Source organism: Trichosurus vulpecula, chromosome 2 (assembly GCF_011100635.1).
Source record: "Trichosurus vulpecula isolate mTriVul1 chromosome 2, mTriVul1.pri, whole genome shotgun sequence".
Taxonomy (NCBI): domain Eukaryota; kingdom Metazoa; phylum Chordata; class Mammalia; order Diprotodontia; family Phalangeridae; genus Trichosurus; species Trichosurus vulpecula.
This window is the reverse complement of record NC_050574.1, coordinates 17911642-17937232: the sequence shown is the minus strand read 5'-3', so window position 1 is coordinate 17937232 and position 25591 is coordinate 17911642. Positions and strand designations below refer to the sequence as shown.

Here is a 25591-nt window from a genome sequence, read left to right as displayed (position 1 = left end):
TGTAGTGGGATCACTGCAGGCTTAGAAAACTACAAATTAATATTATGTATATATTTTTATTGATTTTGTTAAACATTTCTTAATTACACAAATCTGGTTTGGGAAGTGAGTTTGACACCTCTCTGACATAACCCTTGTCATAGAGCATGAACTTGTGCTCCTTCCCTATCCTGACTGCCGTTGCTCCATGGTCTCTAAGCCATCACTGTTCTTCCTGAATGAGCAGGTTATCCCAGCTGTCTAAAGCAAAAGACAGAAGAGTGGTCTATCATCACTACCTCCTCCCCCTCCTCTCCAAAGCTTTGCTTCTCAACACAGCCCAAGGGCACAATAACTGCTGGCACACTGCCAGTTCAGAGTCAGTTTGCCGTGCACCAATGCCCCAGTTTCTCAGGTAAACTATTATCCAACCATGTCTCTTCCACTTGTATCTATGAAGGAGGAATTTTGGACCCAAATATGTAATACTTCTACATTTGCCCCTATTAAATTCCATCTTTTTAGATTCAATTCACTGTTGTAATCTGGCCAGATGCTCCTGGATCTTAATTCTGTGAGCCAGCGTGTGAGCTCTGTGTCCCTGCTCTCACCCTTCCCACCTTCTCCAACAAATCACAACCTCCATCATCCCCTCTCTTTACTCTTCCACTGATATACAGCCTTCAAACATGCCCCAGTCTCCCCAAGCCCCGACCTTGAAAAACTTTCACTGGACTCTACCGTTCCCTCAATCTGATGTACTACTATTATAGCCAAACTCAGAAAATGCCATCGACCCTCACTGTCTCCCCTTCTTCTCCTGTCAATCTCTACTGCTTCAAATTCACTCAACCACAACTGCTCTTTCCAAAGTTACTAAAGAACTGTCAAATCTGAGTGTCTTTCTTAGTGCTCATCCTTCTACCTGTCTGGTGGATCTGACACTGCTGACCACCTTCTTTTCCTGGGCACTCTCTCTTCTCTTGCCTTTTGTGACACTAATCTCTCCTGCTTCTCCTACTTTTGTTGTTGTTTTCCAGCCACTTTTGTCATGTCAGATTCTCTGTGACCCCATTTGGAGTTTTCTTGGCAGAGATACTGGAGTGGTTTGCCATTTCCTTCTCCAGCTCACTTTACATATAAGGAAACTGAGGCAAACAGTGTTAAGTAGCTTGCCTAGAGTCACACAGCTAATAAGTGTCTAAGGCCAGACCTGAAGGAGTCTTCCTGACTCCAGACTCAGTGCCTGTCTTCGCAATCTTGCTTGATTATCAAGCAATTCACATTCCTTAACTGTGGGTGTGTACTATGGTTCTATCTCAGGCCCCTCTTGTTCCCTTTTTTCTCAAGTCGAACCACATCAGCTACCATGGATTTAATTATTATGCAGATGATTCCCAGATCTATATGGCATGTCCCAAAAGTCTTAAGGCTTTAATAGCTTAAAACTGCCCCAGTGTTTCCCAGAGTTTCAATCTTGTATCACTAAATGCCTATTGATATTGCAAAATGATTGTCCTGGCGATATCTCAAATTCAACCATGTCTAAAACGGAACACATTATCAATCCCCTTACCCAACTTACCACCACCCCCTTCTAACTTTCCTATTTCTGCAAAGGCAGCAGCATCCTTCCAGTCTCCCTGGTTTGTAACCTTGGCATTACTTCTCACTCTTCTTCGCTGTACACATCTAGCCAGCTGCCAAATAAATCTCGCTGCTTCTGACGTTTCTCACACAGCCCCTTCTTTCCACACAAGCTCTCCTCGCCTCTGCCTGGATTAGTGCCGCAGCCTCCTACTTGGCCTCCCCACTGCCAATCCATCCTAACCACTGCTGCCCAAGTAATTTTCCTTAAGTACAGACCTGATCATGTGACTCCCCTTTTTAACGAATTTCATTGGCTTTCAATTGCCTCTAGGATAAAATATAAACATTCCTGTTTTGTTTTGATTTCCAATCTATCTTTGGACATTACTCCCCCTCTGGCTTTCTGCAATATCACCAAACTGCCCTTCTCTCTGTTCCTCACAAACCATGCTCATCTCCCATTTCTGTCTCTTTGTACTGGCTGTCCCAAATGCCTGGAAACCCACAGCCTCCTCAGCTCCCCCTCTTCCTCCATGATGCAGGCTAAGCACCACCTTCTTTATGAAGCCTTTCCTGATTCCCTCAACTGTGAATGCTGCCCCCCACCCCCCGCCAAACAACTTTGTATTTAATTACCTCACATTTGTTTACACGTATTCTCTTCATATTGATTTGGTGCTTAGTTTTCCTCATTAGAATGTAAACTCTCTAGGCATGGAGATTGTTTCATTCATTGAATCTGTATCCCTTGCACCTAGCACAGTGTCTGATACGGAGCAGGCACGCAAGAAATGCTGTTTAGCGAGTCAGAGTCAAGATGTCAGGGTAGTAGGAAGAAACTGAGTTTCCATCTCCACAACTCCTCCCCAAATATACTGAAAATGTACCAGACCAAGTCCTGATTGTGAAATCCAAGAAAAAAAAAATCATGACGAGCCATTTTTCTGATGTAGGCTGGGAAAGGGAGAGAGACGAAGAGGCCTCCGGACACTGGGAATGGGCTCTAGCCAGGACCTGCCACAAGGCATCCTCCAGCATAGATGCTTAAAAGAGGATGGAGGCTGCACCAGAGCAAGAGATTCTAGACAAACCCTCCCTGAGCAGCCTGAGCTTGTGCAGAAAGCAGCAACAGGTGCTGACTGGTAGCTTTGTCTACTCAAACTCTAACCAGGGGCAAGCCTAAATGTATGTTGCTCAGATGTAAATCTAGGTCAGGAACTTGCAGAGCTCAGACCAGCAGGGCAATAATCAGACTTTGCACTATAACAGACCACTGTGGGAGCACTAAAACTTACAAGTCCCCAATCTGAGCTGTTTCTGAGATCCTGTAATCAAGAGCCTACAACAAATACCCTAAGAAAGCAGATGAAGGAGCCATGCTCAGCCCAGACATTCCCTTCAGAAGTGTGCAGAGTCCAAACCTAACATAAAATCCAAAGTCTGGAAATAAGCCAGAAGACTGAAAAATAAGAAAAAAAAAAGAAGAATCCCACCATAAAGAGCTATAACAGTGATAAGGATGCTTAAGACACAAATACAGAAGGAGAGAATGACTCCAAAATAGCCACACGCAAAGCCTCAAGGAAAAACAGCCTGAGAAGAAGTTCGACTAGAATTCCTGGAAGAGATAAAGCAGGAGTAAAAAAAAAAATGTTTTTATAAAGAAAATGAGAATGCTAGAGGAAAAAATAGGAAAAGAAATAAAGGCTATGAAAAAAAAATAATTTGAAAGAGAATTAACAGCTTCACATAGGAGTTATAAAACTTTGCCCAAGCAACAAGCTCCCTGAAAATGAGAATGGGCCAAACAGAAAACAGTTACTCTATGAGACGAGGAAAAAAAATACTAAGATAAAACCAAAAGACTGGCAAAAAAAAAAATGAACTGCAAAAACAGCAGTTTTGAGTTCTGAGCAGTTCTCGGCTGGAAAAAGATTATGGAGGAGTGATTTAAGAATCACTGAACTATCAGAAATCCATGATCAAAAAAAGAAAATCATATTTCAAGAAAACTGTTCTGATCTCTTAGAACCAGAAATAGGAAGAATCTAATGGTCATCTAATGAGAGAAACCCCAAAATAAAAACTCTCAGGAACATTACAGTGAAAATCCAGAGCCCCCAAGTCAAAGAAAAAAATACTGTAAGCGGCCAGAAAGAAGAGTAGTCACAAGTACGGTTCAAGTACAGAAGAACCACAGTTAGGCTTATACAAAGTTTAGCAGAAGAGAGCCTGGAATGATATTCCACAAAGTAAAAAATAGACATAACCAAAAATAACTTGCCTAACAAAACTGAATATAATCCTAAAGGGGGAAAAATGCACCTTTATTGAAATAGAGGATTTCCAAGCATCCTTGATGACAAGACTAGAGCAGTGTAGAAACTTAGAATATAAAAGAGTCTAGAGAAACAGGAGTAAGCAATCACAAGAAAGTAAACAAAAATAAACCACTTACATTCTAATATGAGATGACACATATACCTCATCAGAACTGTATCAAAATCAAGGATAACAGTGAGAGTCTAATAAGACAGAGGGCTTAGAAGTGGTTTTGTTATGTTTTAATAATCTTAAACAAAAAATGGGAGGGAGGTGAAGAACACAGGGAGAGGAAAGGGAGAGAAAGAATGGAGCAAATGATCTTACAGAATCAGAGCATGCAAGCAGAAGACCAGAGAAAGAAGGATGAAAGGGGGAGCAGGAGACTTCACTTGACCCTCACTTCCATCTGAACTGGTCAAAGGAAGAACACAGAGTTGGGTCCAGAAATACATTTTACTCAAAAGGGAAACAGAAGGGAAAGGGAGAAACAAACTTTAACTACAGAGGTGGACCTTGAGGAGAACTTTAAGGGAAGATTACACCAGCTCCAGAGCACCCTCCTCTCTTACCCCTGTATTCTTCTTTTTAAAAAGCAGAGTAGGAAACAAGAAGAAGAAAAGGTATAAGAGAAGAGGACAGGAGGAAATACACAATTAAGGATCATAACCGGGAGAGTACAAACAAAACCAATGTAACTAAAACTAGAAGGGAAACAGACAAAGGGAAAAAAACCTGTGCAGTAAATTTCTCTAATAAAGGTCTCATTTCTAAGATATATAAGGAACTGATTCAAATTTTTAAGAATGACAGTCATTTCTCAAATGATAAATGGTCAAGAACTTTGAACAGCCAGGTTTCAAAGAAACGAATCCAAGCTATTGGTAGTCATGAAAAAAATGCTCTAAAATCATTAATAATTACAGAAATGCAAATTAAAACAACTGGGAAGTACCACCTCACACCTATCAAATTGGCTAATATTACAGAAAAGGAATATGAAAAATGCTGGAGGGGATGTGGGAAAACAGGTATACCAATGAACTGTTATCGAAACAGTGAACTGATCCAGTCATTCCAGAAAGCAATTTGGGGACCATGCCCAGAAAGTCATTTGCATACCCTTTGACCCTGAAATACCACTACTATTTCTATACCCCCAAAACATTCACAGGACCTCTTTCTGCAGTGAGGGCAAAGAAGTGGAAACTGAGGGGTGTCTATCAACTGGGGAACAGCTGAAGAAGCTACGGTATAGGAAAGGGATGGGATGTTATTGTGCTGTAAGAAATAACAGAAGAGACACCTTTGGAGAAACTTTGGGAAAACTTGTATGAATTAATGCAGAATGAAGTGAGTAAAATCAGGAGACCAATTTCTATAACAACAACAATATCGTATAAACAAACAACTTTGAAAGACTTAGGAACTCTGATCCATGCAATTACAGACCATAATTGCAGAGTAGTCACGATGAAAGAGGCTACCCACCTCCTGGATAGAGAGAGGTGATGGATTCAGAGTACGGATTGAGACATTTTTCTTTAGACATGGCCAATGCAGGATTTTGTTCTGCTTGATTATATATATATGTATGTTTTTTCATTTTGTTTTCTCTTTTTATGGGGAAAGTGGGAGGGCAAGGAGGGTGGGAAAGGGGAAAGGAAAAAAGAAACGAGGATTTTTATTGATTTAAAAAAAGAAAAGATTTTAAAGAAAAAAATGCTCATTATTAATTGATTTTATAACTATAATTTGCAATTTTGACAAGAACATTACTGATACAAATGTTAAATAGCACAGATCCCTGGGCTACTTCACTAGAGATGTCTTTCTAAGTTGATATTGAACCATAATGACTATTACTTGCATTTGTCCATTCAACCATTTCTTTTTTAAAAAATTGTTTTTTCAATCAGCAAAAATCCACATTATCTTCCCTAATTGAAAAATCAAGAAAAACAAAACCCCTGTCACAAACACATGCAGTCAATCAAAACAAATGTGTACATTGGTCATGTAAAAAAAAAAAGTCACATTCTGCATTGTGAGTTTTTCATTTTCCTATAAGGAGGTGGGTAGCTTGTCTCAGGATGAGTCTTCTGGAATCCTGGCTGATCATTATACTGATCAGAGTTCCTAAATCTTTCAAAGTCATTATTGTATAAAATGTTCTCCTGGTTCTGCTCACTTCACTCTGCATCAGTTGATACAAATCTTCCCAGGTTTCTGTGAAACCATGTAACTTGTTCAGTGATTCCCCAATTAATTGGCACCCTCTTAGATTCTAATTCTTTGCCACTACCATAAAGGGCTACTTCATTTAACCATTTCTAAATTTATCTACTTACGCTATTATCTAGCCCACATCTCTATCAGATTTCCACAAGAATAGCATGAAACATTATCAAATGCTTTACTAAAATCCACGCAAACTATGTTCATAGCATTCCTATGAGACAAAAAAAAGGAATACGGTGAGTCTGTTATGACTCATTCTTGTTGAGGCCATGTGGGTTCTTTGCGATCATCACTTACTTTTCTAGAAGTCTGCACACTATCTCTTTAATAATATTCAAATACTCATTAAAGTCTTATGATTTTATCAGTTCAGATGTACTCTTCACCAAAGCTACAACCTATCCACACCTGCCTGTCTTGTGCAACTCTTGTCCAAGGCCGCCAAAATGTTGGCCACAGGGAGTCCACCCAATGTCTAAGAGACCTTCCTCTTTTTCTCTCTCTCCACTGCTATCTGAGGATACCAGTAGAAGTGCCTGGATAATCTACTTGGCTTCCTTCACCCTGGACGAGGGACCAGACCATTTTCTTTTAGGCTCACCTACTTCTCTGACGAGAACCTTCATTTAGATGCTTCTCTGATGTTCCTGGCCTGGCCCCACCCCCCACAACCTCTGTGTAATTCTCATGTCTGATTCGTCAGAGGCTCTCACCTTCCATGAACACCACAACACTGGCATTAAAAAGATAGACTTTTGTCTCTGGGAAAGGTTTGGGGTTACTAAAAGACCTCTGTTACCTACTGAAGGCAAGCCACCCCTCTCACCTTCTGTTCACTTCTGTGCCCAACTCATATATTTATTATTTTATTATTTTCTCTCGTGTATGTGTGTGTTTATTCATACACACACACACACACACACACACACACACACACACACACACAAACGGATGACCTCAGTTTGGTTGCATCAAGACCCAGAACATTAGAGAACCTCTGGAAGAGATCTGTAATCACTCAACCATTTACACAAGAAAAAATAAGTGTATGAAAAATGTCAGTTGCCCAGATTATAATGTGAAGCTAGTGGGACAAGCTGTTTACACATGCAGACAGACAGACAGATACATTATCTTCTAGGATGTTCTGAAATGTTCTGGGGCCAATACTGCCATACACAAAGATGGTTTCTGGAGGGCCCACCACCTACAGGGGATCCTTCTTCAATTAGGATTCTGCATTGGGTGATCATTGGTGAAAACCTTTAGTGAGTTTACCTCTCTGTTTTGTGTTTTGCCTGATATTTATGATAACAAGGGTCAAACAAAGGTATCTTTGTGATATTATTCAATAAATCTTGAATAATTGGAATTTGGGCAGGAATAAAAATCAAGCTCACTAGCCTACAGCTGTCTACTAGCTTCCTAAACTGTTTATATTTGGTCAATTGTGAAAGTAAACAAATATTCTTCTGAATGGCTATGAGTTAAATGTCATCTGTTCTGGATCAGAGCCAGAAGCTTAGAGTCATCTAGTCTGACCCTCTCATTCTACAGAGAGGGAAATTAAGGCCTGGAGAGGTTAGTTAAATAACTTGTCCAAGGTCACACGGGTGATAAACAGCAAAGCCTGAACAGGAACCCAACTCTTCCGACTCCAAAGCCAATGTCCCTTTCCCTACACACGTGTCAAGGGTTTAAATAAAAAGCTAAACACAGAGCAAGCCCATCTCACTCTAGTCAGAAACATAGCTCTAGCTCTTTCACATTAATCAAGTCTATAGGAAAAGAAAGATTAGCAGGCTTAACACATTGCTCAGCTCTCCCAGTCATCACACAATAACAGTTCAAAAGCATAAGCTGACCTTAACAATGGATGGATCTGTGAAGCTCTCATTGAGAATATACAGGTCACATCGAAGTTCCAGGGTATCAATAATGAAGTCCTCTGTTCGGGTGGAAATCTGCATGAGGCATGTCAAACCTAGGAAGCTCCTATAAGAGTGGTGCTAACATAAACAGAAAGAGGAGATGGGACACAGAAAAAAGGATGTCACCAGATTTCATTCTATATATTACCTCAAAGTCCAGCTTTTGAACTTTTGAAAGACTTATTTTCATGAAGAAAATACATGGAAATTATAGTTTAATTGCTTTCCCAATAAGTAAAATAAGAGAAGGTCAAATTTCAAATCAAGGGTAAAAAAAAAAATCTACCTCCAAATCTACACCGAAGTCTTTACAACTCAGGAGTTTTTCATTGAGTTCCACAAGTTCATCAAGGGTAGATACAAAATGGCAGGGTGTTTCTTCTATAAATCTGTACATCTAGACCAAGAAACGACTGTTAGAAATAGTAAAGGTGATTATCTTCCCCAAAGTCAAAACAAAGTGATGAATGGGAGACATTCCCCAAATCTGCTGCCATAAACACAACACTTAGGTATCTCCTTTTTAAAAATCCTCTCTAGATCCTATTACAACCATCACTATCATCTTATATCTCTCTTCCCTGCTCAGCTAAACTCCTTGAAAAAGTTGTCTCCATTTGGTGCCTCCACTTCTCTCGTTCTTCTTTAAAATCTCTACAAACTGGCCTCTGATCTCATCACTCAAATAAAACCTCTGCAAAGTTACCAATGATCTCTTAACCGGCAACTCAAACGGCTTTTACTCAATCCCCAGCCTTCTGACTTCTCTGTAGCACCTAAGACTGGTACCACTCTTTCCTCCTGCATATTCTCTCCTCTCCAGGTTCTCATACTTGCCTCTTTTGATTCTCCTCTTTAACCTCTCCTTCCATCTCCTTTGCTGGGTCATCATCATGTCATGCCTACTAACTATGGGTGTACCAGAAGGTTTTGCCCTAGGTCCTCTTTCCTCTCTATGTTCTCTCACTTGGTGATTCTGGCAGCTCCCATGGGCTCAACTCTCTCTATGAAGATGACTCTCAAATTGACCTGTATCTATGTGTGTATGTGCATACATGTGTATATGCCTGTATGCATCTCTCACTGGCTACTTGCTGCACCTCCCGTCTCAATACAGTTGCACTTGCTGGCTGGCCCCATCCCTGTAATGCTTTCCCTCCTCACCTAGACCTCTCAGCCTCTATCAGGTTAGATAACCTGCTGTAGGAGGCCTTTCCCGAAGTTAATTCCACATCCTGAGAACATATCTCATATATGCCTATGTATTTGTACACATTATCTCCCCTATTAGAAGATATCCTTGCAAGCAGATGCTGGTTAGCTTCATCTCTATGTCTTTAGCATAGTACCAGACACATGAAGGGTGATTAATAAATGAATATTGGTAGATTTTCACTCCCTTCCTGCAGGGACACCATTCTAGAATGTAGGCTGGAGACTAACCTGAATCTGTGGCTTCTGAAGGACTGCATCTGGTGGAGCAAAGTGATCCAATTCATACTGATAGGGATGAGCAAACCTGGATGAATTGAAAAAGAAATCAGCCAAAGGAAAAATGGCAGCCTTCCCGGACCCTGATCTATTATGATTTGGGGAAAGGGAGTGAGAACAAAGGCCTCAGAAGAAAGTAAATTTTTAAATGGTATACATTCTAGAAATCATAAAAACTGCATTATTTCTAGCAGCAAAAATTTCAAAAAGTGGAGAATGGCTGACAAGTCATGGTATAGCAGTATGGCAGAGTACTGTTTTACTATTGTAATTCAAGGATCTCTAATTCAGTTATTGTAGGCTCTCCATCTACTGACAAAGATTACAACCCTTATGTCTTAGGAATAGTTTAGGTGCATTACTATGGAAAGAAATCATCTGGTGGCCAAACTAATGATGATCTTTTCTACACTCAGCCAGGCTGGGCCTCCACTAATGGTCACCAGGTCCATGACTGCTTGGCAGGACCTGCCAGACCCCAGGGCACTCACTCTCCCCACTACCACAAAGGAAACTGAGGATGAATAACACCATTAAGAAAGAGGAGTGTGGGAAAAATAAAGAAATATGGAAATGGCAGATATAATGGAATACAGACGAAATAAAGCAGGACAAAGGGAAGCATATACACAATAATTACAAATGTGTACAAAATATGCAAGGATATGTGAATGTAAAACTAGAGGGATCAGAAGGGGACTGACAAAGAGTTACTGAGAGGTTACTACTGTAAAGTTATATATGTAGTAACATTAGATGGATTATTTTAAAATGTAAAGTGAAAATTCATACCAAAGAACCAAAAAAAAAAAAAGAGAAAAGTAAAATATTTATTAAGTGCCTGCTATGAGCAAGGCATCCTGCTACAGGCTGTGTGAAATTTTTAAAAGATGACCTCTTCCTTGCCCTCTAGCATAGGGGCTTAGGTTTTGGAATATCAAACTAGCTGCTTGACAATGGGGGGGGGATGGGGGAGCAGGTGTTAGCCGGGGTATTTAGGCACATGACCCACTGATGTGGTGGAACATTTCTCTACCAAGACTTGTATGAAAAGTTATATGCTCACACAGACTTCCTTAGGCTACATATCCAAAGGCTAATTGATAATTTTCAACATTTCATTTCTATAAACTTGCTCCTCTGATTCTCTAAGGCAAATTCACATTTACAGGAATGACAAAGAAATGAAAGTGAGAATTAACACAAGAGAGCCCTTGACTTCATTTGAGGCCTTGGGCTGGAACCTCCTATTTACTATTACTCTAATTGTGAGACTCTGGACTCCACTTACAATCTCTTTTGGGGCTATCTGACTAAATGGTAGCTAAGAGTCCACCTCATGCTAAATTTTATAAACCACACTCCCAGCAATGGCTAATCTCTTACATATCCTGCTCAATCTGCTGAGTTCTCTGCTGATAGAGAAAATCTGCTAAGGCAGGTGGCACATCCAAATCCTCAGGGCGTTCTTGTCGCTCACGTCTCTCCTTGGTGAGTGCTGGAGACCAATAAAGAAAAAAGTCGATTTCATACATGCAAGAACACTTAAAATTCCAGTATTTTGTATTTCTGAAGGGAATGAGACTTCATGTGATGGAGCAGGCAGAAGTGGGATGGTTTTATAGTTTCCTACCTTCACATTCAGTATTTCTATTGCCCCCATTCTGAAAGAAAAACTGACTAAGACAACTTACCCTGAGCCAGAGGTTTCTGAGCATTGGGCTTGATGAAGATTTTGGGGACAAATGGTGTGTTGGAATTATCCACCTTTTCTCGAAACTTTAGCTGAGGTCGCATGATGTTCTTGGCATGAAGTAGTCGGAAAGTTTCAGACTGTTTTTTCTTGTTATATTCTCCTGCCTAAGGAAAGAGAGAAATCCTCAATTTGGTCTACACTAATATCCCTTATAAGAGCTTTGCTGCATCAAATGAACTAGAAGAGTAATATTCCAACAGATGTCTTAACTTTCTCATCAATGAAGATGCATTTAAAGAATGAAGTCCCTAAAGGTCAGGCAGCTCTGATGGAGGAAGCAAAAAGGACATAAGTAGGTGGCATGCTGGACAGCAAGCTAAATCAGAGATTAGCTTTGTCCACAAAACCAGGACTGAAATTTTAATTAGCAAAAGTCCATTTCATAGTTTAAGTTAGGAATTATAGTCAGTCAGTATCAGAGCAGTCTGGGTAAGGAAAAATCCTCACCTTACGATTCCAGCTGGACACAATTGTTTTAGGAACCTGCATTCCTGCAGGGAGAATAGGCTGCTGATTCTTGTTTACTCCTGATGCTTCATCCAAGAGAATACCCTAAAATCAAAAGCCAAAAGTAAAGAGATCATAAGGTAAATCAAATAGCATTTATGCAGCACTTGCTGTGTGCAGGCACTGTGCTAAGAAGTGCTGGGGATACAAAGAAAGGCAAAATACAGTCTCTGTTCCCAACAAGCTCATTGTCTGATGGGGAGACAACATGCAAACAACTATGTGCAAACAAGTTCTGCACAGGATAAACTGGGGGTTGTCTCAGAGGGAAGGCACTAAGAATATGGAGGACTGAGAAAGGCTTCTTGCAGAATGTGGGCCTTTAGCTGAAACCTCAAGGAAATCAGGAGGTGGGGCTGAGGGGGACAGTTTTCCATGCATAGAGATAGTCCCTCCTCTCCAGGAAGTCCACAGATGGCAAGGAGGATAGTGTTGAAGGTTTGTAGAATATGTGTAAGGCATAAGAAGACTAGAAAGTCAGGAAGCAGCCAGGTTGTGAAGGGATTTGAATATGAAACAAATGACTTTCTATTTGATTTGAGAGGTAATAGGGAGTCTCTCGAGCTGACTGAATAGAGGGGTGGTGACATGGTCAGACCTGTGATATACAAAGATCAATCTGACAACTGAGTAGAGGATGAACCTGAAGCAGGAGACACCCGCCCCAGGAGCTACTGCAATAAGCCAGATAGAAGGGGATGGGGGCCTGCACCAAAGTGGTGGCAAGTGTCAGAGGAGAGACATTATTAAGGTAAAATCAGCAAGACTTGGCAACAGATTAGATATGAGGGTGTTGAAAGAAAGGGAGGAATTGAGGATGGTACCTAGGTTTCAAATCTGGGTATCCAGGAGGATGGTGGTATTCTCAACAGTAATAGGGAATTTAGGAAGAATCGAAGATTTCTGGGGAAAAATAGTGAGTTGATGTTTGGACACTGAGTTAGAAATGTTCACATCTAGTTTGAGATGTCCAATAAGCAACTGGAGATGAGAGCCTAGGGATTAGGAGAGAGGTCAGGACTAGACAAAAGACCTGACAATCATCTTCACAGAGGTGATAACTGAATTTGTAGGAGTTAATGAGATCGCCAAGTGATAGAGGATAAAGGGAGAAGAGATGAGTCTTGGAGGAAACCTACAGTTAGCAGGAGTGACCTGGATTAGGATCCACCAATGAGAAGATCCATCAGGTAGGAGACAAATGAGAGCGCAGAATCACAAGAACCTCAAGAGAAGAATGTATCAAGGAGAAGCAAGTAATCAGCAGTTTCAAATGCTGGAGAAGAGTCAATAAAGATGAGGAATGATGAAAGGCCATTAGATTTGGCAATTAAGAGATCACTGGTAACTTTTGAGAGAGTGGCTTCTCTTGAAAAATGAGGTCAGAAGTCAGTCTGTAGAGAGTTAAGAAGAGAGTGAAGTGGAAGCAGCTATTGAAGACCAAAGGGAGACGTCTCAAGTGGGTGCATGTGTACATACGTGTACGTGTGTGTGTGCATGCGTGTGTGTGTAAAATATCACGTCTCTCATTACCTCTCCTATGCATGTGTGTATACACATATATACATACACACACATATATGATGATAGGTAATGAGAGATGTGATATTTAACTGCTAAGTCATTTGCCTTAAATTTCACAAAGACTGATTTGCAAAATGCAAGATATTTTGTTACAATGTGATAGAAGACCAGGAAATCCTAACAAACAGAAACAGAAACATTTCAGAAACATTCCGGCTCACACTGGAATAACCACTGAAGATTTCTGAGTTGAGCTGCAACGAGTCTAGGAGAAATTCTTCAGAGCACCACAGGACAACAGGATTTGGCATTAGAAGGGATTATAGAGGCCCCTTCCTTAGAAATAAGGAAATTAGGGCCCAGAAGAAGGAAGTATGCACCGCCAGTGAGAAATACTACATTGTTTTTCTAACATACTAATAGTTTTGCTTCATCTATGATAGAAGGCATGTGGTATGGTGGAAAAGAGCTCCTGGTTTGGTATTAGAAGAGACCTGGGTTGAAACACTGCCTCAGGAACTTAGATGACTCATTAAGCCTGTTTCTGCCAACAAGAAAACGATTATAATAATACTTGTGGAACCTCAGAGGACTGTTGTGGTATAATGTCTATAAAGGACTTTGTAGGCCTTACCACAGACATAATACTTGTTAGTGTATGCTCCCCAGCAGCACCTCTGGGTGCAGGACACTTAGCTGTCACAAGGGAGCTTCATTTCCTAGCTATAGGGGGATCATTAGGCCACATTACTCACCACTCTTTCAAGAATAACATCATTGGAATCAACCAGCAAATCAAACTTGTCCTCCAATTCAGTCACCTTACTTCGGTCCTTAATGTGGCTACGACAGCCTTGGTACTGCATGACCTTACTCATACTAGGGGAACAAGAAAAAGGTTTACTCATGTTAATTATTTTCTTGCAAACTTAAGAACACTGGAAAGGAAGGCACCCAAGAGGCTTCAACTGTGCTGAGACTTTAACTGTCTGTCATTCTAATAGTAACCCACCAAAACTTGCTAATGTGTCTCAGGCCAAGCCCTGAGATTGTGTGTTGAAAGGTCACCTTCCCAGTCTTTCCCCTTTCCATTCATCCTTCATGCAGCTGCCAAAATAACCTTCCTAACACATCAGTCTGACTGATACATATTGTCATGCCCAAAAGTTTTCAGGGCCTCTTTCTGGCCCATGGCATCAATACCAATTCCTCTGCCTGGCACCAAAGGGTCTTCCAAATGGCTCCAAGCATCCAGACTGGGGCTAGATAACCACTTGAAAGCCGTGTTTCAGAGGCCTTCCTAGGCAGCCTCAGAGGCCCCACACAAATCTGTAATACTTTTCTACCCTACCTCACATTATTCCCCTTCATGCCATCAACATTCCAAACTGCATTATTATTGGATTCCTGAATTCAGCACAGGCTCCCACTTCTGGGCATTCGCCCAGCCTATTCCCCCATGCTTAGAATGCACCCCATTCTAATCCCTGCTGGTGAAGATCCTTCTTACCAAGGCTCAGCTCAGGTGAAACCTTCCCTTAATCGCTACTTCTATATGAATGTATTCTTTTTGTCCTCTCACGTTCCTGGATCGCTGCCGGCCACCTCTTCTTGGTCTTCCTTTTCATCTATTATGTACTTTACTTATCTTTGTATTTACTGTACAACTGCCTACAAGACTGCAAATTCCTTGCGGCCAGAGACTGTGTTGTTTTCGATCTGTGTATCTCCAGTGCCTTGAATGATCCCTTGTAAGCAGCAGGTGCTTAATAAGCTTGTTGAACTGCAGCTCCCCCCTCAGACAATTTGGAAGATGGATGAGATGTCTACACTGCCTGCTAGTTCCATGTGTTTCACAGTTCTAAAGAGACAATGCACACTCTATCTCAGCCTCTCACTCTAGTGATCAGGAAATAGTTAGCTTTTCTGACCCGGAGACATAACTGTTTTAAAAAAATCCAGGGCATCATTCGTCTATATACTTCAAAAGTGTTTTAATTCTTCGGACATATTTATAGTAGTTAGTAAACACTAATGTTTGAAATTCTACAACTTTGATCAGAGGCCAAATTAGGCAAGTGCCCATTTCCCAGTCCCCTAATTAATCCAAAAAGACAAACTCAATTTGGGCTGAACAGTCTACTAAAGGGTAACTCAAAGTTCATAAGGCAACTGAAACTTCCTCATTTTCATGGTAACCTTCATAATACGGATACAGCTCTGGAGTATAAATCAACAAAACCACAATACACATTATAATTTTTCCAGAAAAAAAAATCTCTACCACTTTCTTTAAAAATATACTTCCATCACTGGTAAGAGGAAATGACAATGAGCATTTACCATTGAAGTAACCTCTCTCCTTGCGTTTCACAGAATGCCCTGAAGCCAGGAAAACTTCGGTAAAAATCATACTCATCTCCAGCCTGTGGCAGCCCATTGGAAGCTTTTGTAGCAGCCAGCACAGAACCAAGAGCAAACTGTCAAAAAACAAATAACACTAGTTAGCATTCATACAGCGATTTTAGGTTTGCAAAACACTTTACACATCTCATATGATCTTCACAACTTGTTTTACAGATAAGGAAACTGAAGAGGACAGGGATGAAGGGACGGGACCAGGGTTATGGAGCTAGTAAGTCCCTGAGGCTGGATCTGAACTCAGGGCTTCTTGATTCAAGGTCCAGTTTCTACTGACTGTGGTGCCACTGAGCTGCCTCCAAACAGTGCGGTAAAGTGGAAAAACCATGGGACTTGTAAGGGCAAAATTTGGCTCAGAATCTACGTGACTGCAGACAAACCACCTCATCTCTTGGAGCCTGGTAACATGTGGATAATGATAGCTGCATTACCTGTCTCACACGGTGGCTGTGAAGAAAGCATTTCATAAACTTTTTGGTGGTCCAAACTTGCAAACTGAACATTGTCTCTACTGACGCAGTTTGCCAACTGTCTGTAACTTACATACCGTCTTAAATATCTGCCTGGGGCACTGAAAGGCTAAGTGATTTGTCCAGGGTCACAGAGCCAGCCTATGTTAGAACCCGGACTTGAGCCGAGTCCTGAGTCATGCACTTATTACTGTTATTAATTATGTGGGAAAGGATCAAGTAGACTTCGTGAAGAGGGCAGCATCTGGGCCAGGTCCTAAAAGAAGAGAACCGAAAACTTATCGAATACTTAGTAGGTATAAGTTACTCTTGTCAGGTATTGCTCTCAAGAAATTTGTCATCTAATGGGAAGATCCCCTTCTGCATATTATTCTACAAGGAAGGAAGCATATACACACAAAGTGTGGTACTATGGAAAGAACTCTGGGTCTACAGTTAAACAGTCTGGGTTTGAATCTCCAAACTGCTTCTTGCTTTCTGTGGGACTTGGGCAGATTTTCTCTTCCTACACTTCAATTTCCTTATCTGTAAAATGAGGGAAGAGGAACTGCATTAGGTCTTCAGAATTCCTTTCAACAACAGATACTCTAACAATAGTAATCACTTAAATCAGGACTGTCCAACCTTAGGTTTTTATTGAAACAAAAGACAACATATTTTGATTTGCCATTTTAGTGAGAGCTCTGCAGTAGCTCGGCTTTGTTTACTAAAGCATTTATGTAAACGTCTATGCTTGTAGGCAGGCAGCACAAACTGCATTTTGGACAGCCCTGATTTATACAACACATTATAATTTAAAAGAATGAGCTCATTTGAAAAAGGCACTTCAGGTATTATACCATTTTCCTGTCAGGAAAGTTACATGACATGCCCAGGGTCACAAACTTAGCATCTGAGGATCGGGTTTGAGCCCAAATCTTCCTGACTCCAAGTCCAGGGCTCTATTCTCCGTCACACTGACTCTCATTCTACATTGATGTGGTAGGTCATCAATCAATCAGCATTTATTAAAAGCCTGTTACGTCAATTGGGGAATGGCTAAATGTAATGCAATAAAACAGTGCCTAAGAGATGAGGAAAAGGACAGGTCTCAGAGAAACTTGGAGACCCGCCTGAGGTGAGTGAAATGAGAAGAGCCAGAACACCTTATAAAACAATAACACTGTAAAGACACAATGACCAACCACCATTCCGGAGGACTCATGATAAAACATGCTGTCTACCCTCTGACAGAGAGGTGATAGACTCAAGGTACGTAATGAGACAGGCATTTTTTGGATATAGCCAATGAAGGAATTTTTTATTATGTGCATTACGTGTGTGCTGAAGCCAGCTGTACAGACAGGCTCAAAAGAGATGATTGTTAAATTCTCAGTGTGAGCACTTACACCTTGGAAATCAGTAAATACTACAAATTAGGGCTTTGTTTATTGTTTTGTTGATTATCTCGATTCAAGAAAGTGATGCAGAAAATGTTAATAATGCAGATTAAATTTTAAAATTTGTCATGCATTTCCAGGCTGATTGTTAAACATTTACCAGCATACTGCTAGTTACAAGGGATTTTTCCTTTTTTTTTTTTTTCGGGTGAGGGTCAGGACAAGTGGTAGGATCATCATATGTGTCTTTTGCCTTTTGTGGCTAAACTCCTTGAAAAGTCTATCTACAATAAGTGCCTCCACTTTCTTTCCTGTCACTCTTAATCCCTCACAATCTGGCTTTCAACCTTATCATTCCACTACAACTGCTCTTTCCAAAGTTACTAATGATCTCTTAGTTGCCAAATCCAAAGGCCTTTCCTCAGTCCTCATTCTGCAGCCTCTGACACTGTGGATCACTCTTCTCTCACACTGCTCTGTCCTGGTTCTCCTATCTATCTGACAGCTGCTTCTGTCTCCTGAGCTGGATCATCCTCCAGAACACACTCTCTAACAACAGGTATCCCTCAGGTTCTGTCCTGGACCCTTTTGTCTTCTATCTCAATAGTAATTAATTTGGTGATCTCATCAATTCCCAAGGATTTAATTATCATCTTTATGCTGATGACTCCTGCCCCAGCCTCTCTGCTGACCTCCAATCTCGAATCTCCAACTGCCTTTCAGAAATCTTGAACTCATTATCTTTTCCCTTAACCTCTCTCCCCTCCACTTTCCCTATTCATCCCATTCAATCTGTGATACCTGAGTAGCCAGCTATTGCTAGAAAAACCCTGCCCCCAGCCCCTAACTGCAAACCCCAGTCTGCATAAGAAAAAAACAGACTGAGGTCCGAGTGTCCTGGGCCCCTAAGATATTTCCATGGAATGTAAGCTAATTACCAGGAAAGCCTAACGATCTTCCTTTATCTAACTGAGTTGGCTGGGAGACAACTTTATCTCTCGTCTCAACAAAACCCAGCTGGACCATCACTCAGTCTGCCTATGGCCTTGAAGGATGAAAGCCTCAGCCCCAGATATTCTTTTGCATTATGTGACTGTTCCTAGCTCTTATCTCATGAGTCATGTTGTGGGATGTATGGCAAACTGGACACAGAGATCCTGAGTTGTAATTCCAATTGACACTTTGTCAACTATCTGATATGTTGTATTTACAATCTATTAAGGAGTTTCCTTTGATCATGGTCATAAAAGGTACAGGCGTGCCGAGTCTGCAAAATGACATTTCAAGAGATAATTATGCACTGAATCCTGTATTCTCTATAAAAACTACCCTCTCCCTTTAAACGTGGTCATTTGTCCTGGGAATTTTCCCCGAATGACCGCCGGCTAATAAACTTCTCCATTCAAAACTTATACTCTGTGGCGTGTCTCACTCGCTATCTGGTATAACATTTTGGAGGCCCCAGCGAGATGAGGCGGTATTCCGTGTTACCGCCCTGGAGACACACACAGAATTCCGGACCTCAACAGGGAGTCTCTGCCCCCGATCCACCTTCTCTCACTTCAGAGGGCCGGCTCCTGGGGATTTCTTTTCCTAGGACTCTGATGTGGGGAGATGGTCTCGGGGAATGGGCTCTTTGCTGACTCGTCCCTTTTCGGCCTTCGGAGAAGATCTGGTTTCAAATCCTCTAGAGGTAAGGTTCTGTTCTGTTCTGGGCTAGCCACTCTGGTCTCTGTTACCACGACACCCCTGACGAGGGGAAGGTGGGCAGAGTGGAAGAGCTGAGAAGTCAGCCTCTTCCTGCTGGGGTGTGGGGAGATTGGGGGTCCTATCCCTAAGGAGGAAATCTGGTTCACTTTTCTTTCCTCTGAGGGGACCTGTTTAGCCCTCAACCAACTCATGCCATCTGGTCTTCTGTTTTGTGTTGGGTGTGGGGAGATTGAGGGTCCTATCCCTAAGGAGGAAATCTGGTTCACTTTTCTTTCCTCTGAGGGGACCTGTTTAGCCTTCAGTTCGATCCACACTGTGTCTTTTTGTTACGTTTTGAGTTCGTCTCTGTTCGTGTGTCTATGTCAGATTGTGAAAATGTCTATGTTTTGTTTTTTAAAAAAGAAAGAAAAAAACTTGTAACACAGGCAGCCAGAGATTTCAGGCTGCAACTAGGGAAACAAAGATTTTTTCTCCCCTTGTGGTTCTATTTGTGGCCGAATTGGAGCTACAACGGAAGGAAAAAGGGTTAAAATTTTGGCAAATTCTGGGTTTTAATTGTTAAAAAGTTTGGAAATTGGTTGGTTGAATTCCGGGAGAGGGAACTCCTGAAATTGTAAATTCATTCCAGGAGCTCCTCTTGCTGAAAGACCTCCTCCCAATGAATGCCTTCTGGCTAAAACCTCTGTTGGAGTTTTCTATGGGACTCTCGCATTTGTCTTTGTCCCTGATCACAGTTAGGAGGGAATCTTTTCCCTTAGATTCTAGTGCAAAAGTTTTCTTTAGGAGTAAGCGAGGAGTGAAGTTTACTTCGTTGAGATTTTTCACCATTGTTATCCTGTTTCAGGGCTGCAGTAAAAGTTAGAGCAGATAAAACAAACTCCTCTCCTCTCAGATCAAATTAGAAGAACGCAGGAGAGCTGTAGGGAAAACTTAAATCACCCTTCCCCACCCGGTAAAAAGGAGGAGAAGGACAGAAATTCACAGACTAACAGTCAGTCCTGTGCCCCTGGGTAGCCCATCCTTTTTGGCAAAGCTTGGAAATGCCATCCAGGTCCTTTGCATCTTGCCCACTCTGTCCTCAGAAGCTGCAAACTGCCCTAGGCTCAGTAACTTCTGCGGTCGTGGGGGAAGGGCAAGGTAGATGGATTTGGACTTTCTGCCTCCCAGAATTGTCACCGCTGGGATACCAGCTTCTGCTCTAGGTAACTTCACATTTTTGTTCCAGTTGCAAACTGTATTTTAATCTCTGTTTGACCTGTTTCCTGATTTGCAAAGGGAAATAATAATGATGGTTGTTTATATTTTAGACACAACATTATTATCTCTCTGATTTCATGTAATTGTTAACCTTTGAAGTAGTTTTTTGGATACCAAAATAATAAGTTGAACAATTTCTATATGTGATAAAATTTGGAACTGTTATATGTGGTTGTAACAAGTGAATAATTAATAATACTGATATTAACCATGAGAACACACTTTCCATGTGAGAAAGTTTTTATGAGCATATATCTGGTGGTTTAAAGACGAGATGGAAGATTCTCTGTGCATAGAGGTTTAGAAATTTGCTCACCTAAATTGGTAAATGGGCTCTGAATTAAGGGGTGGTTAGATTCTAAAAAATAATAAAGCTGGGAGAGTATGTAATTGATTATTCACTTGAAATGTCTGAGGTACTTTGGGTCAAGAATTAGGAAAGAAAGAGAAAACTTGTATGGGGAAATTTAGGTGGGGGGATGTTGCTCCTGGCCACATCCCTCCCCCCACCCTCCACATTGAAAGACTGTGGAAGCTGAAGCTAAAAGAAACTTGTTACCTGATTGAGAATATACAGTTAAATAAATAAAGTGTATTTAAGATATTAATGTATTGATATATGTTATACATGTATATTAATATATTAATATAGAAATACCAGAAGTAATAGGCTCAATAATTCCTATATGTGATAGTCTGGAATTGCAATCTGAAATTTATTGTTTTTGTACTTCTAACATTATATTTCTAAAATTCTTAGATTTTGTAATTTGAAAAGACTATTATGCGATTTTAATCTGAGTTAGATATATGTAAATTGAGTGCTCTTAGAGGATGTGATGAGAATTTGGTAGTTTTAAACTATCATATTTGGTTTAAAATGTACTTACCTAGACAGAAATAAGTAGTTCAAACTTTACACACATAATAATGTTTAGGGCTTAAAGTTGCATTAGGTTAAGAAGCTGGACAACTGCTGTAACTTAAAGAATTATGAACTTCCAAGTTTTGTCTTTATTTAAAAGGAAGTTCAATTGAAATTGTTTTTGCTATAAGTCAGGAATTTGTGCAGAGGCCTTTTGGGTTCTCTTGTGAACTGTTAAAATATGGTTTTATAAACAGTAATGTTTTCTTTTACTATGCTAAGAGTATTGGGCCTTAGAAATTAAGAATGTTACCACTAGTGGTTACGAACCAGATCTGATTTGCTTATCCAACTCAGTTATGATCACTAGATTGGTAATTAATTAGAATCTGTTTCAAGTTTTAAATACATGATAATTGCTTGTGGTGTACTTATTTCTAAATTTGTTATTATATACAAATTGGTTAACATCGCATTACCTATGCTGTTAGAAAATAATTTCTCTCATAATCTGGATGTTGTTAGATTAAGAATTGTACTTAATTAAGAAATTGAGGTTGTTAACTGAACTGAGGACGTTTAGATATTCAATCTTGTGAAAGTTTTCAGGATAGAGAGATTCCTATGAACAAAGTTTTTAAAGGTCCTGGTAAACTTTGTTATTGTAATAAAAGCTAACTTAATTGGGTATAGAAACTAAGTGTTATCCCCATTGCAACATCTTTTTGACTAAAGGATTTTGTGATATCTAGAAATTCTATAATAACAAAGAATTTAGTTGTTATAATACTTTGAAAATATAGGAGTGTGATTTTCAAGTCCGTATCATCTAAAGATACATGTTTATGTATGTTAATCTGGAGGTTTATGGACTAATTGGTGATGGCACTTTGGGAATATGAATGAATCCAAATGTTTAAAGGTTATTTTGCTTTAAGAAGGGAAAATACTTTTAAAATGCTCCGTAAAATCTTTTCATATGATTTTCAGAAGGCCTGCTGAGTTTCCACTTGTAAGCAAATTGGTTGCAGTTCAAACCTGCAGTTTTCCAAGTTCTGGGTGAGAACCTTATCTGTAGAAGTCTTGGGGAGGGTGGTTAAAGCATGGCCCATTCAATGTCTTATTCTACATTTTTGAATAAGGAGGCAGTCTGCATTCCTTACTCATCCCCCTTTAGTTTAAATAAGAAGAAAGAGTTCTACTTTTGCTCACGTGTCAGAAGGGAAGAAAGGGGGAGGGGCAACAATTACTGGGATTTGAGTTTTTATTGAAAGAAAGAACAGTAGGGGTCTCAAACCTGGCTTTTTAAAGTCAGCAAAGGTGATGTTTTTAGGATAAGATTAGGTTTCGAGGAGGATGTGGGTCTTAAGGATACAGTTCTTATTAGTGAAGCTTGCCATCTGATGGGAAAGAACCCACCCTCAGGGGGAGATGATGTGGCAGATCTCTTTAATCAGAAATAAGCAGGTAGTGACAAAAGGGAAGTTATCTGCCAGAATCTGTTATCGTTGTGAAAGAAGTTGTTTTAAAAAATGGGAAATTGGATAAATGCAAATATGTAAAATCTTGTTGTTTTAATCAAATGACTGGTTATGTTGGTACTCTTCTATAGTCAAATGAAAGATAATATGGTTTCTAAAGTGTTAATGAGAATAATTAGAAAGGGAAGAGAAGTTTTATGATGTAGGGTTGAATCATTATCCCATAGACTAAGGCTGGGATTTTAAAGTTGTATTTATGCGAGATAGAGTTCTTGGATGTTGTGAAGTGATTTAAGAGCAATTGGGTATTGACACAAATAGTGTAATTAATTACTGCGACTAAATCAGAGACATCTTCAGTTTAGGTAAACAATTCTAGAAGTATTTTGGAAAATGTTTTTGTGATTTTAAGTGAGAGTTAGAGCTTAACAATGTGTATAAGACTCAATTCCTGAAGTGTTCCTTTTTCCTCCAGAAGGAATTAACAGGGACAAATCCATCAACTTGAGAGGTCAGTCATTAACCTCTTTTGTTTGTTTAAGCAAACTGGAATGGGATTCCAGTATACACAGTTATGTAAGTGAAAAGTACTAACTTATGAGTTGTTTTGTGTTATGGTTGAAACGTAAAGGGACACTGAGTAATAGGTTGGAAAGGTAAATAAAAGCTTGAGGGGATACAAAAGGCAGATGAGAGAGTTAGGGGACAAATGGGAGTTAGCTAAGCCTCCCTTGTCCTGAGAATGATAGTTTCAGATGGTTTTAGCAAGTTAGGAAAGAGTGTGAGGAAGTATTTAGAAGCTGGAAATGTTATGTAGCTTGATTTGATAATTATTAGCTCAATGAAATTTGGGCAGTCTCATGTGAAGGATATTTATTTGCTATTTAAGATTTTATGGGACTACAATTTAATATTGTTTTTAAGCTCTGATTACAGGTTTAGGTCACGTGAAGCCAGTGGTAGTATGGCGGGCATTGCAAGCTGAGAACTTGAAAGGTCTGTGCCTGGGAAAAAAGTCTTGAAGACGACCTTGGACACAGCCTAGGTAGGATCTTCCTGACTCTATTTCCCAAATTCTGCTATTTCCTTTCTGAAAAGGAAAGTCTCCACCTGATTACTCCTAAGCCCAGCTTTCAGCACCTGGTGACTATAAGATTGGCTATCAGATATGACTCATGCCTGGAATCAAACAGAGCTGAAGAAGTTCTTTCCTTTTGTTAAGATATATGACGTAGTCCCTCATTTCTTTCATAGCAAATTTATATTAACAAGAAGTTTTGTAAGCACTATGCTAAATCTATTAGGTAATAGAAGAATATTGAAATATTTCTGAGTTATTATAATAGGATACAAGTATGACTAGCTTACAATTTTAACCTATGTTCATGGCCAAATAAAACATTGAAATAATATAGGGATAACATCCTCCAAAAGGGGAAAATGATTAGGCAAAGCAAATAAGGCAAAGATGTAATGTGATCAATGTCTAGGGGAAGGAAGAGATAGCAAATTTTGAAAAAGGCAATTCCCCTAAGAATTATATACAGATGTGTATGGCTGGCTCCATACTTTATAAATTCTGGAAATTCGAGCTGATAAGTATGTTTTGGTAACAAGATCTTAAATGTGGATTTTTGCACAAGGAAATTGTATAAGATATTGTTACAAGTGAAATTATATCTCCTTTGTAAGGTATCTGTCTGATGATTTTAAAAGGAAGATGAGTTCAATTTATGGTTGGACTTTCATATTTTAAAGGATTCTTATACCAGGTACAAAATTTAGGTAAGGACAGAAACAGTAGATGATATATGAACTGAAATACTCTGAAGTTAAAGGAAGGGGAACCAAATTTAAGTGATTGTACTAAGTTATATTAAGTTAGAATTGTTTGAGAATTTCTAGATCTGAACCAGAGAAGCAGAATTCTCTTTTACTATCTAGGTATTGTATTTATTTGAACTTAGCCCTGTGTGGCTGGGACCTATGTTGTGCTGTTTTTCTCTCAATTATCAAATCATATGTATTCTGGAAGCTCCTATCAGATCTGACTACTTCTACAGCTGCCAACTTGTGGATGGACTCCTTGATCCTTCTGTCACATCTGCCCCTGATCCCAAGTGGACATCTGAGCCCATAGGACACCTTGCCCTCCTGTTTCAAAGGAGCCTGAAGGGGACAGCAACAGACGCAGGCAGCCCCTCCCGAGACTCTGGACCAGAACCTGTACGAAGGACAACTCTCTTTCTGAGTCCTTTGCGTTCCCAAGACTGTTTACTTGTACCTTTGGTGTCTTTAGCTTATTTTATTTAAGTTCCCTAGTTTCCCCATTGTGCTCCCTACTGATCCCCCTTGCAACTTGCTCCCCCTGCTTGTTTACAAGTGGTTTATAATTACTGTCCATCTCTGGGGATGTCCAAACACAGAAAAAAAAAAACCTGAATCCACCTAGATAAGGATTTTTAGAACTTTTAAGGTAGAGTTTTTTTCCATACCTTAATTGGTCTTCAGGCGAAACCTTCAGTTTGCCTTTGACCAAAAGGGGGAAATGTGGAATGTTTTATACCATTTTGTAGCCTGAATTAATGAGTAACTGGAAGAAGATCCAGGACCTGGGCTTCTTTGTTCTCTAAACTTTGCTCAGGAAATACCCCTACCTCTGTTGAC

At 40.1% G+C, this 25591-nt stretch overlaps 1 protein-coding gene across 2 annotated transcripts in view; it reads right to left on the bottom strand.

Moving 5' to 3' along the window:
• The window catches only part of EXOSC10 (exosome component 10), a 51360-nt gene that overhangs the window by 22559 nt on the left and 3210 nt on the right, over positions 1–25591 (bottom strand). For both annotated transcript variants that reach the window (XR_005009574.1, XM_036744662.1), the window contains exons 2-9: positions 15685–15821; positions 14097–14220; positions 11758–11862; positions 11249–11414; positions 10941–11052; positions 9507–9582; positions 8350–8460; positions 7998–8141 (exon numbers count right to left, since the gene is read on the bottom strand). Coding sequence is in view for 1 of the 2 variants with exons in the window: in XM_036744662.1 (XP_036600557.1) it covers positions 7998–8141; positions 8350–8460; positions 9507–9582; positions 10941–11052; positions 11249–11414; positions 11758–11862; positions 14097–14220; positions 15685–15821 (975 nt within the window). In the remaining variant the exon portion in view is untranslated. The remainder of the gene's footprint in view (positions 1–7997; positions 8142–8349; positions 8461–9506; positions 9583–10940; positions 11053–11248; positions 11415–11757; positions 11863–14096; positions 14221–15684; positions 15822–25591) is intronic.